This window comes from Asterias amurensis, chromosome 18, assembly GCF_032118995.1.
Source record: "Asterias amurensis chromosome 18, ASM3211899v1".
Lineage (NCBI taxonomy): Eukaryota > Metazoa > Echinodermata > Asteroidea > Forcipulatida > Asteriidae > Asterias > Asterias amurensis.
The window spans coordinates 12,872,116-12,887,423 of record NC_092665.1 but is presented as its reverse complement, the minus strand read 5'-3'; the positions used below and the strand labels follow the sequence as shown (position 1 = coordinate 12,887,423).

At 38.0% G+C, this 15,308-nt stretch overlaps 1 protein-coding gene across 1 annotated transcript; it reads left to right on the top strand.

Moving 5' to 3' along the window:
* Nucleotides 1–98: 98 nt before the first annotated feature.
* Nucleotides 99–10,195, top strand: LOC139950542 (2'-5'-oligoadenylate synthase 1A-like). The gene is made up of 6 exons (XM_071949281.1): nucleotides 99–370; nucleotides 3,143–3,429; nucleotides 4,685–4,973; nucleotides 5,358–5,733; nucleotides 7,022–7,091; nucleotides 7,684–10,195. The coding sequence occupies exons 2-6, from the start codon at nucleotides 3,157–3,159 to the stop codon at nucleotides 7,780–7,782; spliced, it is 1,107 nt and encodes a 368-aa protein (XP_071805382.1). The 5' UTR covers nucleotides 99–370; nucleotides 3,143–3,156; the 3' UTR covers nucleotides 7,783–10,195.
* The last annotated feature ends 5,113 nt before the right edge of the window (nucleotides 10,196–15,308 follow it).

Sequence of the window (15,308 nt, the reverse complement as noted above, 5' to 3'; positions counted from 1 at the left end):
AGTCTACCACGAGTGTAAAAAACCCCGTTACACACACACACGCACACACCGATCCAGTTGGTACACGGAAAGCTATTGACGTTTAAGAGAAGGTCAAGGGCTCCCGTGCGCGATTTCACATAGGGGGAATTCCCTTTAGCTCATTCGGGCACTTTTAAATTCCTTTGCCTGGTACGCCGTATGACAAAGCGGCAGCGAACACAAGGGACAAACCATCGTGTTCGACGTGTTTAGGTTCACATAGGACGACGAGTGTCTCTTATTTGGTTCGGTAATTTATTAGTAGCTTACGCCTTTAGAAGAAAAACTAGCTGCAGTTGCCGCCGAAGGATGTTAAAGAGAAGAGTTTCTACAGTCTCCTAATACTTGAGTAAGTTTGACAGTTAAAATTGTATTAGTAAATATTTGTGAAAGTAACCAGTTAGAGTTGAATAATCGTAGCTCGTATTAGCCTACTTGACTTTCTCACTTCCGGGTAGACGATAATAAATCACACCTACATTTCTACAGCGCCTCTAACACCTCCAAAAGAAAGAAAGTCTCTATGCGCTCAGAGGAACAGAAGAATAATAAGTATGATGAATTGAACAGAAACGTTTTGAGAAGAGTCTTGGAACTTGAGATAGTGGTGGCTTGTTTGGTATGTAGAGGGAGATTGTTCCATAAAATGAGGTGCAGCAACTGAAAACCACGTTGACCATACGCAATGTTGGTGACAACATACGGGTAACATAAGGGCGTCCTTGCTAGCAGAACGGAGGTTTCTAGTAGGAGTATTTGGAGTGATTAGAGTAGATCTTTCAGGTAAGTTGGTCCACTTCCACGACTGCATACTATTGTGAACTCGTGGATATCCCCCCCCCCCCCCCTGTGTCCGTGTAGGCATTTTTACCACATCGAACCATAGCGAAATGTGGTCCTTTCTCTATTACCCAAACCTAGTGCCACTATCAACCATACCTCAAAATGGCAAATCGAAGGCACTGTACACGTTTGGTACTCAAACATGGTAACGTATACATCATTGTGAGAAACGACTCCCTCTGGGAAGTACATGTAACGGAGTTGTTTTTGAGTTAATTTTCTCACTAAAATATTTGAATCTTAGAAAGACTTTAGGCCTGAACTGACGCATTTTTCTGGCATATACAAAAACACACACACACACACATTGTGCAACAAGGGTGTCTTTTCTTCCATTATTTGTTTGCTTTTTCGAAGACCAATAATTGAGCCCAAATGAATTGTTACAGGTTGTGTGTATGTTGGGATAAACCGAGAGAGTGGAAATACTGGGGCCAATTTCATAGAGCTGCTTAAGCAAAAAATTTGCTTAAGCACGAAAATAGCTCGCTTATTTTACACATGTTACTGGCCAAAATGTCCTGCCATATACATTGCTTATGACTAGTATTAAGCTGTTGTTTACTTAGCATTACAATTGAGTGGAGTCTTGGCCGGTAATCTGATTTTACTAAGCAATGAAATTTTTGCTTAAGCAAAATTGTTTACTTAAGCAGCTCTATGAAATTGGGCCCTGGTCTTCGACAATAACCAAAGGTGTTCAGTGCTTTTAATGTCGTTGGACCATTTGGCTTTGTTATACAATGGAGGAAGGTATGGCTCTGATACAAAGCCATTGGTGCAAGCAGCTGTTTCATGCAGATTTAAAGGTCTGTGGGTGCATTCGATTTGTGCTTCATTTCGGGACCACAAAATCTACTGAGGTCTCGAAATCAAATTCAAATATTTTAGTGAGAAATTGCTTCGTTTTTGAAAATTATGTTACTTCTCAGAGGGAGCTGTTTCCCACAATGTTTTATACTATAAATAGCTCTGCATTACTCGTTATCAAGTAAGGTTTGTTGCTAATAAATTATTTTGAGTAATTACCAATAGTGTCTACTGCCTTTAAAGGTGGTACCTGAATCTGTATGCACACATTTCTATAACTCCATGTTGTAAACACAAAGAACGACATGTTGTGCTCCCCCCCCCCCCCCCCCAATGAGATCGATTTGTGAATTAGCATGCTTTGCTATTGTCGCTGATAGGGGATGCGTGTGTGTTTTAACAATAGTTAAGTTGTTATTTTTGTCTCGTTGCATTTTTGAACTCTGGTGTATATCGTGGGTGTACTAAGGGAAATAATTTAACATTTGCCCGGCTTGCTTGAGATGTGTCACAAATCCCAATGTTTTAATGTTAACTCTGGGTTTAACCCTAACCATGGCGGCCTTATACTTTCGTATTTTACTACAGTGTACAGAGGAAGAGTCCTATGTAGGGCTAGCTTTAACCCATACACAGATATGTGTTAGCACTGTTTACTCAGTCCATTCCCGAGTCCTGTAAAAAATAACATATCACATGCATATTACTCGAGTGGGATTCGAACCAACGACCCTTGCAATTCTAGAGCAGTGTCGTATAAACTAGAATACCGAGATTGCCAGTAGCTAGAGGCAGTTCGAATCCTATAAACTAAACACTTTGAAGAACTTCCTTCATTATTGTTGGACTTGACAATAATGTGGACGAATAACTATGTTTAAGAACTCGAGTGAGCCTGTGTTAAGCTATAAACACATCTCATTCAGATTATACCAATTTGAAAATAACGTAATCGTTTGCTTACAAATTATTGTTGATTTCAATAATAACCATTACATTTGTATCGAGATAAATAATTTGGCAGCGGGTACCACAACGATCTTTTGGTGCGTTCGATAAGCTTCCCTGGGTCGACCCCGGGTGAGCCCCTGACAAGAGCTAATTGGACGATCACACTCGCCCTCTCGTGGTGACGGCATGCACCTCAGGTCACCCCCAAGTGACCCACACCACAAGCAGGGCACTGGGGGCTGACCCGGTTAAGCCCCGTCAAAGCTATTCGAAGTACCGGGTCAGAACGGGGTCGACCAAGGGAAGCTAAACGACACACCCTATAAAATATGTTAAATCCCACCGAGAATGCTTGTAGTAATGATATTGTTTTCACAGGACTCAGGTTATAAGTATACAGTGCTGACACACATCGGTGTTATAGGTAAAAACCAAAATAATATTCTTTATCCACGATGCAAATTTAACATCTATTATTATTCCCAATGTTTTATTTTTTTAAACTTCGTCCGCACAGATTGAAAACAAAATATGGGCAGGATATTGTCACGTATTTTCAATGGCGAAACCTCGAATTCGCCTGAATGTTCGTCGGTGGTTGTCCATATCAACCCGGGTGAGGAGAATTACGAGCCCTGGTGTTTGCCTCAGCATGAACTAGGGAATTGGTTTAGCGAGAATATACAACATGGGACGAACGCCTTCGCAAAGGACTGCAAATCAGCAATTGACAGTGTGGTCCAACACATTTACTGCCGTTGCTCTGAAAACATTCTCGCCTTTCATGTTTATAAAGTTGTCAAGGTGAGAACATTTTTGTTGATGTCCTTTCGCTGATTTTTATTATATTGTGTAAAGCGCTTTGAGGCCATCCCATGCATAAGGCGCTTTATTATTGTTTAATATTATTATTATTAAGTACACACAGTATGTTTCTTTTTGGCTATCACCCAGGCGCAATTTCATATAGCTTAATTTCTGCTAAGCAAACATGAGTAGGATCCAGCCACAGATGATACATGATGATTTTGGTTGGTATTTTGGGTGGTAACCGTGTGCTAGTAAGCATCATTAGTTTATTATGGTTTTTATTCTTTGCAGGTCTACTTTTAAAGAGACACGTTGCCTTGGATCGGTCGAGTTGGTCTATACATTGCAAAGTGTTTGAAACCGTTTGTTAGAAAATGCATATATGGTTAGAAAGATGTTTTAAAAGTAGAATATAATGATCCACACAAATATGCCTCGAAAGTGCGTGGTTTTCCTTTTATTTTGCGAACTAACACGGTCGGCCAAAAAATTGACTCAACAAAATGGCGCGCCGTGTAAGTTCACGACGTATTTATAAGGAAAACCGTGCAATTTCGAGGCATTTTGTGTGTGGATCATTATATTATATTTTTAAAACATCTTTCCAAGCATCTGTATTTTATAACAAACTGTTTTCAAACGCGTTTCATAGACCAACACGCCCGGTCCAAGGCAACATGTCCCTTTATTGTAATGTTTACTGTTTTTGTAAAGCGCTTTGAGGATCTGCGTAAGGCGTTTATCGTTGTTATCATTTTGTTTCGTTTAGCTACTTTTTGTGCTTAAAGGCAGTGGACACTATTGGTAATTACTCAAAACAATTATCAGCATAAATCTCCATTTGGTAACGAGTAATGGGGAGATGTTGATAGTATAAAACATTGTGAGAAACGGCTCCCTCTGAAGTGACGTAGTTTTCGAGAAAGAAGTAATTTTCCACGAGTTTGATTTCGAGACCTCATGTTTAGAATTTGAGGTCTCGAAATCAAGCATCTGAAAGCACACAACTTCGTGTGACAAGGGTGTTTTTTCTTTCATAGTTATCTCGCAACTCCGACGACCAATTGAGCTCAAATTTTCACAGGTTTGTTATTTTATGCACATGTTGAGATACACCAAGTGAGAAGACTGGTCTTTGACAATTACCAATAGTGTACACTGTCTTTAAGCAGCTCTATGTAATTGGGTATAATTTGGGTAGGTCTATAGTCTGTAGTTCCTGTGATCAGATGTTTTTTATCATTCGCAGGGTGGATCGCTCGGAAAGGGTACTATGGTAAAAGATCTATCGGACGTGGATCTGGTTGCATTCGTCAGCCAACCATATCTGGAACCCATCTCAAAGATTGAAAAAGAAGAATATAAGGAAACTTTGTCTGGAATAATTGCCGATCTAACATCAACTTTGCGAGGTGTGCAGAACGTCCAAATCATACGATCCGATGAATACTTGCTGAATTTTAAGATACAAGTAGGCAGTCGATGGATAGACGTCGATCTTCTTCCTACAACGGATAACGTTCCAAAATTTCAGAGGTGTAAGTTAAACGAGAACACAGTAATAAGAAAAACTTTCTGATTTTGGGTGATAATTCTTTTTTTGTGGAGTCAAAAATGTGGTTCTTTGCAAAATGGCAGACCGTGTGTGTTCACGAAATAAAAGAAAAACAACATACTTTCAAGGTTTTTTTTATATAGATAATTTGAATTATCTTATTTTTAAAACTTCTTTTAAACTCCAACAATATTTCATAGGACCAAAAGCGCCCAAACCGAAGACATGTGTCCCCTAATCCCTGCATTCCAACAACGCCACGATCAGCTTAATCGGCCATGCAATGTTTTTTAGTTTAAATAATGCTATCATCTTCAGAAACAGGCGTCCAACCGTGTTTCTTTCTGATTCTTACTTCTTCCTTCAGCGTATCGCAAACTCTTTCTGACTATGCTAGACTGCGGCAATGGAACAAGACAGCTTTATTCTGCATCATTCGTTCAGTACCGAAAGCAGTTTGTTAAGGAACAACCCGGCTACGTGAAGGAGTTAATACGCCTGGTGAAGTATTGGGCGTCTAGATTCCTCCCAAAGTATCTCCAGAAGTCATACCCTCTGGAGTTGATCACCATCTACCGGTGGGAGAAGGCAGGGAAGCCAAGTTATCTTGATAAAGCCCAGGGTTTGAGGAGCGTCTTGAAAGTTCTGACCAAGCTGGACAGGCTGCGTGTTTATTGGAGCTACATGTCCGGTGTCGATTATCAGCTCAACGAAATTATTATCAGGAAACTCGACATGAAAAGGTAAACTAAAGTGTTGAGCGTCAAAATAAGATCCCATTTTTTTTCTGGATGAGCTGCGTGTTTCTTGGAAATACATGCACAGTGATGATCAACTCGAAAAAACTATTATCAGGAAACTCAAAATGGCAAGGTGAACTTTACTGAGTTGATTGAGCGTTAAAGCCATTGGGCCCTTTCGGTAAACAGTGTTGTCCAAGGCCCACACTTTGTGTACCACAACTTCTTTAACAAATAACAAACCTGTGAAAATTTAGGCTCAATCGGTCATCGGAGTCGGGAGAAAACAACGGAAACGCCACCCTTGTTTCCGCGCGTTTCGCCGTGTCATGACATGTGTTAAAAATAAATCCGTAATTCTCGTTAACGAGAATTTATATTGTTTTGCTGTTTTCTCAAAAAGTAAAGTATTTCAAGAGAAGTCTTTCACCATTGCCTTCTGTAAACCCTGTAAGTTATTTGTAAATCTGTGAACTTTTATTTTTTTTTCTAAACCGAAAGGGTCCAGTGGCTTTAAAGGCACTGGACACTATTGTCAACTACTCAAAATAATTATAAGCACAAACACTTACTTGGTAACGAGTAATGAAGCTGCTGAAAGTATAAAACACTGTGAGAAACGTCTCCCTCTAAAGTAACATCGTTTTAGAGAAAGAGGTTTTTTCTTACTCGATATTAATATTAAAAAGACTTCAGGCCCGAAGCCTTTTTGTTATAGGCATCTGAAAGCACACAATTTTTGTGCAACAAGGGTGTTCTTTTCGTTTCTTTCTTTGCTCGCTTACAACTTCGATGACTAAGAGTGTAAATTGCATATGTTTGGGATACATGTCAAGTGAAAATACTGGTCTTTGACAATAACAAAAGGTGTCCAGTGCCTTTAAAAAAAGAATTGGGATTCTGCCTGGCCAAAAACATCACGCTTTTCCTCATGAATATGGACATTTTAATTAACATTAAGAAATAAGTTTCAGGGACCCTGTCAACCTAATAATGGGTTCACGAGTTCTTTGCTGGTTTCGCTAAGTACTAAGTAACATCATTAACATGAAAACAGCACGACTGAGTAAGTCTAGTACCCAGAAACACCACTCACAAGGCTTGAATCCTATGGAATTAAGGCGCCGAACACGCACTCTGCTGCTTATTCGTTTGACCTCGGGTACCACCTTCAGTGATCATGAATGCAATTTAGTACTTGCACAATGCTCATGAGAATTGGCACAGTCTGTTTTTATTTACTACAATCATGCTCTTTAACTTATGACGTGTACCCCCCCCCCCCCCACAGCCCAATCGTTTTGGACCCGGCAAATCCGACGAACAACGTTTGTTTCATGTACAAGGAGGACAAAATAGAGGTAAGCCAATGTCATAAATGGCTAATAAATGCACGAACAGTGTGTTTTTAAGTATAGTATGGTGGCATTAGTCTATAGTGTCATATGAAAAGCTGTCCATCAGAGATTCTGTACACTACAATTGGAAATTAAAGGCAGTGGACACTATTGGAAATTACTCAAAACAATTATTAGCATGAAACCTTACTTGGTGACGAGTACTGGGGAGATGTTGATGGTATAAACATTGTGAGAAACGGCTCCCTCTGAAGTGACATAGTTTTCGAGAAAGAAGTAATTTTCCACGAATTTGATTTCGAGACCCCAGATTTAGAATGTGAGGTCTCGAAATCAACCATCTAAACGCACACAACTTCGTGTGACAAGGGTGTGGTTTCTTTCGATCGATTGAGTTCAAATTTTCACAGGTTTGTTATTAATTTATGCATAAGACTGGTCTTTGACAATAACCAATAGTGTCCAGTGTCTTTAAACATGGACTGAAGGAGGATGATTCAACAGAGGGCGCTATAAGTTTGTTTACACAGTTTTCTGTTGGGGGGGAGGGATCTACAATGGGACTCACGCAGTGTTTTAAATTCTAACCATGCAGGTATTAGCCTCAGCTGCCAAAAGAACCCTCAAGACAGACCTCCTGAAAAGCGTCACCGTGTGGCCATACTTTGGAGAATATCGCGCCCACCGATGGTAATAGGTTTTTGTTTTCATTTCACTACCATATGCAACAAAACAGGGCTAATTATTAGCCTTTTTGAGCTGTGGGGGACACTATTATGATTGCACTGTTTTTGTTTAGGTGTATACAGACAAATTCAGCAAAATGGTTGTTTGTTTGTTGTTGTTTTTTCTCCTTTTTTCCCATTCATACAAAAAATCTTTTCAATTTACCATAATATACAAAGCGATAGACTATAGGGGTGTCATCCGAGAGAAGGACAAAGCCTTCTGTGTGGAGCACCCAAGACTGCTGTCAAATTACAAATAAGTAGATAATAACGGTAAAAGTAATTACTCAAAATAATTATTAGCATAAAACCTAACTTGGTGATGAAACGGCTCCCTCTGAAGTGACATAGTTTTCGAGAAAGAAGTAATTTTCCTCGAATTCGATTTCGAGACATCAGATTTAGAATTTGAGGTCTCGAAATCAACCATCTAAATGCACACAACATCGAGTGGCAAGGGTGTTTTGTCTTTCATTATTATCTCGCAACTTCGACGACCAATTGAGTTCAAATTTGCACAGGTTTGTTATATTATGCATATGTTGAGATACACCAAGTGAGAAGACTTGTCTTTGACAATTACCAATAGTGTCCACTGTCTTTAAGAGTAAACAATTCATTTCAGTTGCAAAATATCACAACACAATATGATTCTTTATAAATTATGTCATATACGAGTGTGTCCACCATATCTCAAAATGGCTTTATTAGCATCCATCGGGTGTTTTGGAGGTATGGAGAGGCAGAAGAGAAAAAAAAACTGACGAAAAAAGAGAAGAAAATGTAACAGTTAGGCCTAATTGAGATTTGATTGGGCCTTTTGATTTAGTACACAAAAATACAAAATAAATTGCTTGATAAAGTATTCCGATTGTTATAATGAAAACACCTACAGTAAGCCTGTTTTAGTACAACGTCTATACATAACTTTAATTTGAAAGGCTACTACATTGTATTCTCAATATTTATTTATTTTTGGAATAAGTCATTTGATAAATAACTTTTTCGACACCACAGAGGCATTTCCTTCAACCAAAGGGTGTTTATTTTTGATAATAATTACGAAAAAAGTGAGCAGTGCCAAATCAAAGTTTACTATCCATCAATCACTCTATGAATCATAAAATTGTTACGCAGTGTATTCGTTAAATAAAATAAAACATGTGCAATAGCTAATAATCGAAGCCAACGTATCTGCTTAATATATAAATATGCTTTTCTATTAAAATCCTCGGGAGTATAGTGGACTTGCTGCCATTTTTAAAAAGTCGGTTTTGTTTTGTACTATTCATTTACAAATAAACCAAGATATTAAATAAGTATTTATTCCTACCATGACCTTCGCCCGACGCTCTGTAGTGTGACATTATAGCCTTGCCGATTCAACTTGCACTTCACCGTGGATAACATTACACCCGATAAAACGAAAAATGTTCGATACCATTTTGTAAAGTAGGTTTTGTTTTGCACCGTTCATAATAAACTAAACAATTATATAAGTATGTATTCCTAACATGACCTTCGACCCTTTTCCGTAATGTAACAGAGCAGCTGATGTAAAGCAGTTCAAATTACACTGGACCATGGATAACATTAATGGGCAGTGAGAGGGTGTGCTGCGAGACACAACGGAAATAATAAGTTGGACGGACACACGTATTAGTAAGCTTGCTAATTTAGACACGTGGAGTTGATATAGAATTCGAGTTTCCCGCCCAAGTTTAATAACTAAAGACATTTTTAGCCAAGGTCAAAGGATCCAAAATTGTTGTCTATAATTTTTAACGAACGGTGCCCAGGTTTTGTATGGAAGATTTGTGAGCAAAATTCCCAGGTGCAATTATTAATTGGAGATCCTTTCCAACAGCTGGTTGTGGCGTACAGTTGTCATGCTTATAACATCTTAATGATCATGTACACTAATGTCACCTATAAACAAAAGAAGAAGGAAAATGTGAATATTTTTTAGTCATTTGCATGGACAGTGTGCCTGGTTTAAAGGCAGTGGACACTATTGGTAATTTCTGAAAATAATTATTATCATAAAACCTGTCTTGATTACAAGTAATGGGGAGAGGTTGATAGTATAAAACATTGTGAGAAACGGCTCCCTCTGAAGTGCCATATAGTTTTCGAGAAAGAAGTAATTTTCCACGAATTTGATTCCGAGACCTCAAGTTTAGAACTTGAGGTCTCGAAATCAACCATCTAAACGCACACAACTTCGTGTGAGAAGGGTTATTTTTCTTTCATTATTATCTCGCAACTTCGATGACCGATTGAGCTCAAATTTTCACAGGTTTGTTATTTTGTGCATATGTTGAGATACACCAACTGTGAAGGCTAGTCTTTGACAATTACCAATAGTGTCCACTGCCTTTAACGAATAGGTTTGCATTGCTTGTTTTATAGTGGAAAGTGTAATGTGTATACTTGGTAGTGACTCTAATGGTATGTCCGGCACATGAGGTTTGAAAATAAACAGTGAGCTCTCGTCGATTGTCGAACAAAAGTGGTAGGCCTACCTCCATGAACAGACTTACCCGTGTAGCCGTCGCTGGTGCCGGTAGTTCTTTCTTGGTCATTACTGTCGATGACTTCGTACATACTCACTGTCCCACTTTCAGCACTAGCGACGAGGAGTAACGGTTTACCGTATGGGGTCTCCGACGCTTTGATAAACCTATGGATGGTCGGGGGTATTCCTTTAAAATAAACACAGCGACTATAATAGACTACTGGGGGTGGTAGAGTCTTCTTCTTCCGTAAAAGTACAGTCCACCATCTGATGTACTACGAACTGTGGTTGTTGTGTGCATGCGAGGGTGTGGATATTATGTGCATGTAGGTGAACAGTGAACATAGAGTGCGGCGAAACGCGATAACACAGCGAAACGCGCGTAAACAGGAGTGGGTTTTTCCCGTTATTTTCTCCCGACTCCGATGACCGATTGAGCCTAAATTTTCACAGGTTTGTTGTTTTATATAACTTGTGATACACGAAGTGTGGGACTTGGACAATACTGTTTACCGAAAGTGTAAAATGGCTTTAAGCAAGACACTTAACAATTGCTTCGTCCTTCGGATGGGATGTAAAGCCGTTGGTCCCATGTGTTGTGTAACGCATGTAAAAGAACCCAGTTCTCTTTCGAAAAGAGAAGGGGTTTGCCCCGGTGTTCCTGGCTGTGGCTGCTGTATGCGCCGTATAGCTAAATAGCTAAATAGGTGCTAAATAATTGGGTCTCAAAATTCATCACTGCAATATAACCTATCTTTCTGAAAGTTTGTATGTACTCAGCGCCTTGAGTACATTGTTTGGTAGATACGTATAGATGACCCAAGTCTATAAGGGGTTATAGGGGATGTGACCTTAGATATAGGATATCCAATAGTCGGGAGGGGATGGGAGCAAAATGTCACTGATGTGGACTCCTATTTTTGAGGAACCGTGTCTTGAGAAATCCGTCCGCCGGAGATTTTGACAATACCAGCGGGTATTGTCAAAAGGTTACGGGAGAAAGACAAAATCCGTTGTCAGCAGTAACAGACATGCGCCACTGACATTCCGAAGTGGCTTATTTGTAGAACATGTTTATACCGTTAGTAACTTAAGCTTAAATTTAGTATAAGTTGGTTCAGTTATTAATGTAGAGACACACGCGAAAGGGTAAGCATTCGCCAAAATTCTATCAATTTTAAACGAACAAGGTTTAATTTATCCAATACAATAGCACACATACAAAGAGTTACAAAAACGGTGTATACACAATGACAGTGAACGAAAGGTCACAAAAGGGTCATCACACACGTGATTTGAATGATACACGCACATGGAGGGGGGGGGGGGGGGGGCTAGTAATGGTCGGCAATCCGATCAAAATAGAGCCCTACAAATCGCAATAATTCAAGTATACAATGTTGGTTAACATACAAAAATAAGACTCACTGATATCTATAACTCGTCTCCCAAATAAATAGTTTTTGGAGCATGGTAGCTCCCCTACACAAATAGAAAGAAATACCACTCAAATAAATTGTGCTCTTGGAAAGACGAAGCTATAATGGAAAAAGAGGAAGATTGTCACGTGACAACCCCCAAAAAGTAAACTTTCTACAAGTTCAACACTGAAGGCGCACTTCGGATCCCTATTTTCTAATGAGTAAGTTTAGTATGTTCCGAAATATTGTACGATGTAGGTAGATTTTAAAGGTTTAAGATAACTAGTTTCTAACATTGAATAGCTTCGTATAGTATGGACCGGTAGCGAAACAGGAAATAATTATGCCCTCAAAAAATGTGTTTAATTTCCTCAATAAACAGCATTTCGTCCCATGGAAACATTATTTATATTATTTTCTTCTCCTTTAAACCGATTTCGAATACGAAATATGACACTTTTTCCATCCTACGCCCAAACCCCTCCCCATGTCCCCACCCAGGTTCCAACAAAAAAAACAGTCCTTATAGGTGAGGGTTTGGGAGTAACTAGCCTTCCTCAAGGCAGTCGCAATATTCACTCCGAAAAAGACGCCGTTGTAAACCAACCCGTATACACTGTGCGTAGTGTGTGTAATCACAGCGCACGACCCACCCGTATACACTGTCCACATCGCTGAACGCCCACATACTCGTACCAATAATCCGCATGTGGGGGCGCCGTGTCGTGCGATGTGATTACACACACACTTAAACACACTACAGCGGCGGTCTTTTTCGAATAATTCGACTGGAGCTAGGGAGCAACTGTCAATGACGTTTTACAGAAGGTCAAAGGGTAACGTGCTCGATTTCTCATCGGGGGATTTCCATGTAGCATCCGGGCACCAGTTCCCTTTTGCCTGGTACGCCGTATGACAAACATGCAGCGGATACCAGGGAAAAACCATTGTCTACTCAAAGAACGGTGAGTGCCGCGTATGGCGTGTCAAACGTTGCATTATTCGATAATGTACAATATATGTGCGATGTTTCTCATATATATGCGATAATTGTCACATATGTGCGATATTCATTTGATGTATGCAATAAATGTAACATATATGCAATAAATGTAATATATATGCAATAAATGTAATATATATGCAATAAATGTAATATATATGCAATAAATTGTAATATATGTGCGATAAATTATAATATATGTGCGATAAATTGTAATATATGTGTGATAAATTGTAATATATGTGCGATAAATTGTAATATATGTGCGATAAATTGTAATATATGTGCGATAAATTGTAATATATGTGCGATAAATTGCAATATATATGCGATAATTTTTAATATATGTTTGATAATTTTGTAGTATATTATATGCGATCATTTGTATGCGATGTTTTGTGACGGTATACATATGTGATAATTTAATATACATGTGCGATGTTCGTTCTTATATATGTGCGAAAACGGAATTGTGGGATATAGTATGGCTTCCTGTCCACTTGATCCCCGTATCCGTAATGTTTTAGATCGGGCCAGACTATACTCTGGACGGTATAGTATGGTTCCTATGGTTCAATGAGATTGGCGTAGGGTTTATAGTGATGGTCAGGGTACGAGACTCGAGCAGCGTATTTCCGAAATAGCCAGCCAGCCGCGTATTCGGATAATAGAACACATACAGTACAGGGAGGTGACAAAATGTTGCATTTTGCTCAAATCTGAAGGTGAAGATCTGTTTTACTCGAACGAATTCTGCAATATTAGCATAATTTAGATATGTTAATTGATAATATGTCAATTTCATTAAAAAAATAATTTATAAAAAGTGAAAAACATTAACAAAACGTCAAAAAATGACCCGCAAACAAAAAGGCAAAAATTTTTATTTTGTATTTTTTGCATTTTTTAATATGTCAAAAAATCATCACTGTGAAATACAAAACCATAACTTGAAAAGAATTTATACCCTTCGTTAAAACAAAACATTTAATTTGTAATCCAGAACTTTCAAGACTAATATACTGGACGTATCAAATTTTGAGCTGGCTAAATTGGTCAACTATTATTGATTCTGCAATAAAAAGAAAATGTTTGTCTTATCAATTACTAAATAAATTGTTTTATTGTTCGTAAGCATATACTCTTATGTTTGAAAGAAAAACACTTCTATTTCCAGGTGACTTTAAATTGTAGAACAGTTAAAGTTAGTAAATTACCGAGCTATATCTGAAACACTCATGATTGATTATTTTTAATTGTTGTCAATAAAATTTAAAAGTTCTTGTGCTATAAAAATTCAACTGTGTCTTGTTTGCAAAATCATTTTTCAAATTTTTGGAATATTAGTCACCACATTTATAGTTATGTCAGCCGCGAGCAAAAGGTGGTGACACCCTTCGATAAGACAAACATTTTCTTCAAACATTTTCTTTAAACATTTTCTTTTTATTGCAGAATCAATAATAGTTGACCAATTTAGCCAGCTCAAAATTTGATACGTCCAGTCTATCTTCCTTCAAGATTCTGGAACAAGAAAGCAACTTTTTGTCTTAACGAAGGGTTCAAATTCTTTTCAAATTGTGTTTAAGTCCACCGTCTATGTAATTGGGCGGAATGTACATTGACAATGCGTCAGAATAACTGTGGTTAATTAACCACTAGATAGTGAACCAAATTTACCCAGCTCCAAAATTTGATACGCCCACTATATTAGTCTTGAAAGTTCTGGATTACAAATTAAATGTTTTGTTTTAACGAAGGGTATAAATTCTTTTCAAGTTATGGTTTTGTATTTCACAGTGATGTTTTTTGACATATTAAAAAATGCAAAAAATACAAAATAAAAATTTTTGCCTTTTTGTTTGCGGGTCATTTTTTGACGTTTTGTTAATGTTTTTCACTTTTTATAAATTATTTTTTAATCATGTGAAGCTACGAAATTCACATATAATCAATTAAAAATTCTAAATTATGCTAATATTGCAGAATTCGTTCGAGTAAAACAGATCTTCACCTTCAGATTTGAGCAAAATGCAACATTTTGTCACCTCCCTGTACTGTATGTGTTCTATTATCCGAATACGCGGCTGGCTGGCTATTTCGGAAATACGCTGCTCGAGTCTCATACCCTGACCATCACTATAAACCCTACGCCAATCTCATTGAACCATAGGAACCATACTATACCGTCCAGAGTATAGTCTGGCCCGATCTAAAACATTACGGATACGGGGATCAAGTGGACAGGAAGCCATACTATATCCCACAATTCCGTTTTCGCACATATATAAGAACGAACATCGCACATGTATATTAAATTATCGCATATGTATACCGTCACAAAACATCGCATACAAATGATCGCATATAATATACTACAAAATTATCAAACATATATTAAAAATTATCGCATATATATTGCAAATTATCGCACATATATTACAATTTATCGCACATATATTACAATTTATCGCACATATATTACAATTTATCGCACATATATTACAATTTATCGCACATATATTACAATTTATTGCATATATATTACAT

Excerpts from the sequence above, each read along its gene's own strand:
- LOC139950542 (XM_071949281.1), top strand. The coding sequence starts at position 3,157 with ATGGGCAGGATATTGTCACGTATTTTCAATGGCGAAACCTCGAATTCG. Across the intron at positions 3,430-4,684 it reads ATGTTTATAAAGTTGTCAAG|GGTGGATCGCTCGGAAAGGG; the intron begins GTGAGAACATTT and ends TATCATTCGCAG. Across the intron at positions 7,092-7,683 it reads ACAAGGAGGACAAAATAGAG|GTATTAGCCTCAGCTGCCAA; the intron begins GTAAGCCAATGT and ends CTAACCATGCAG.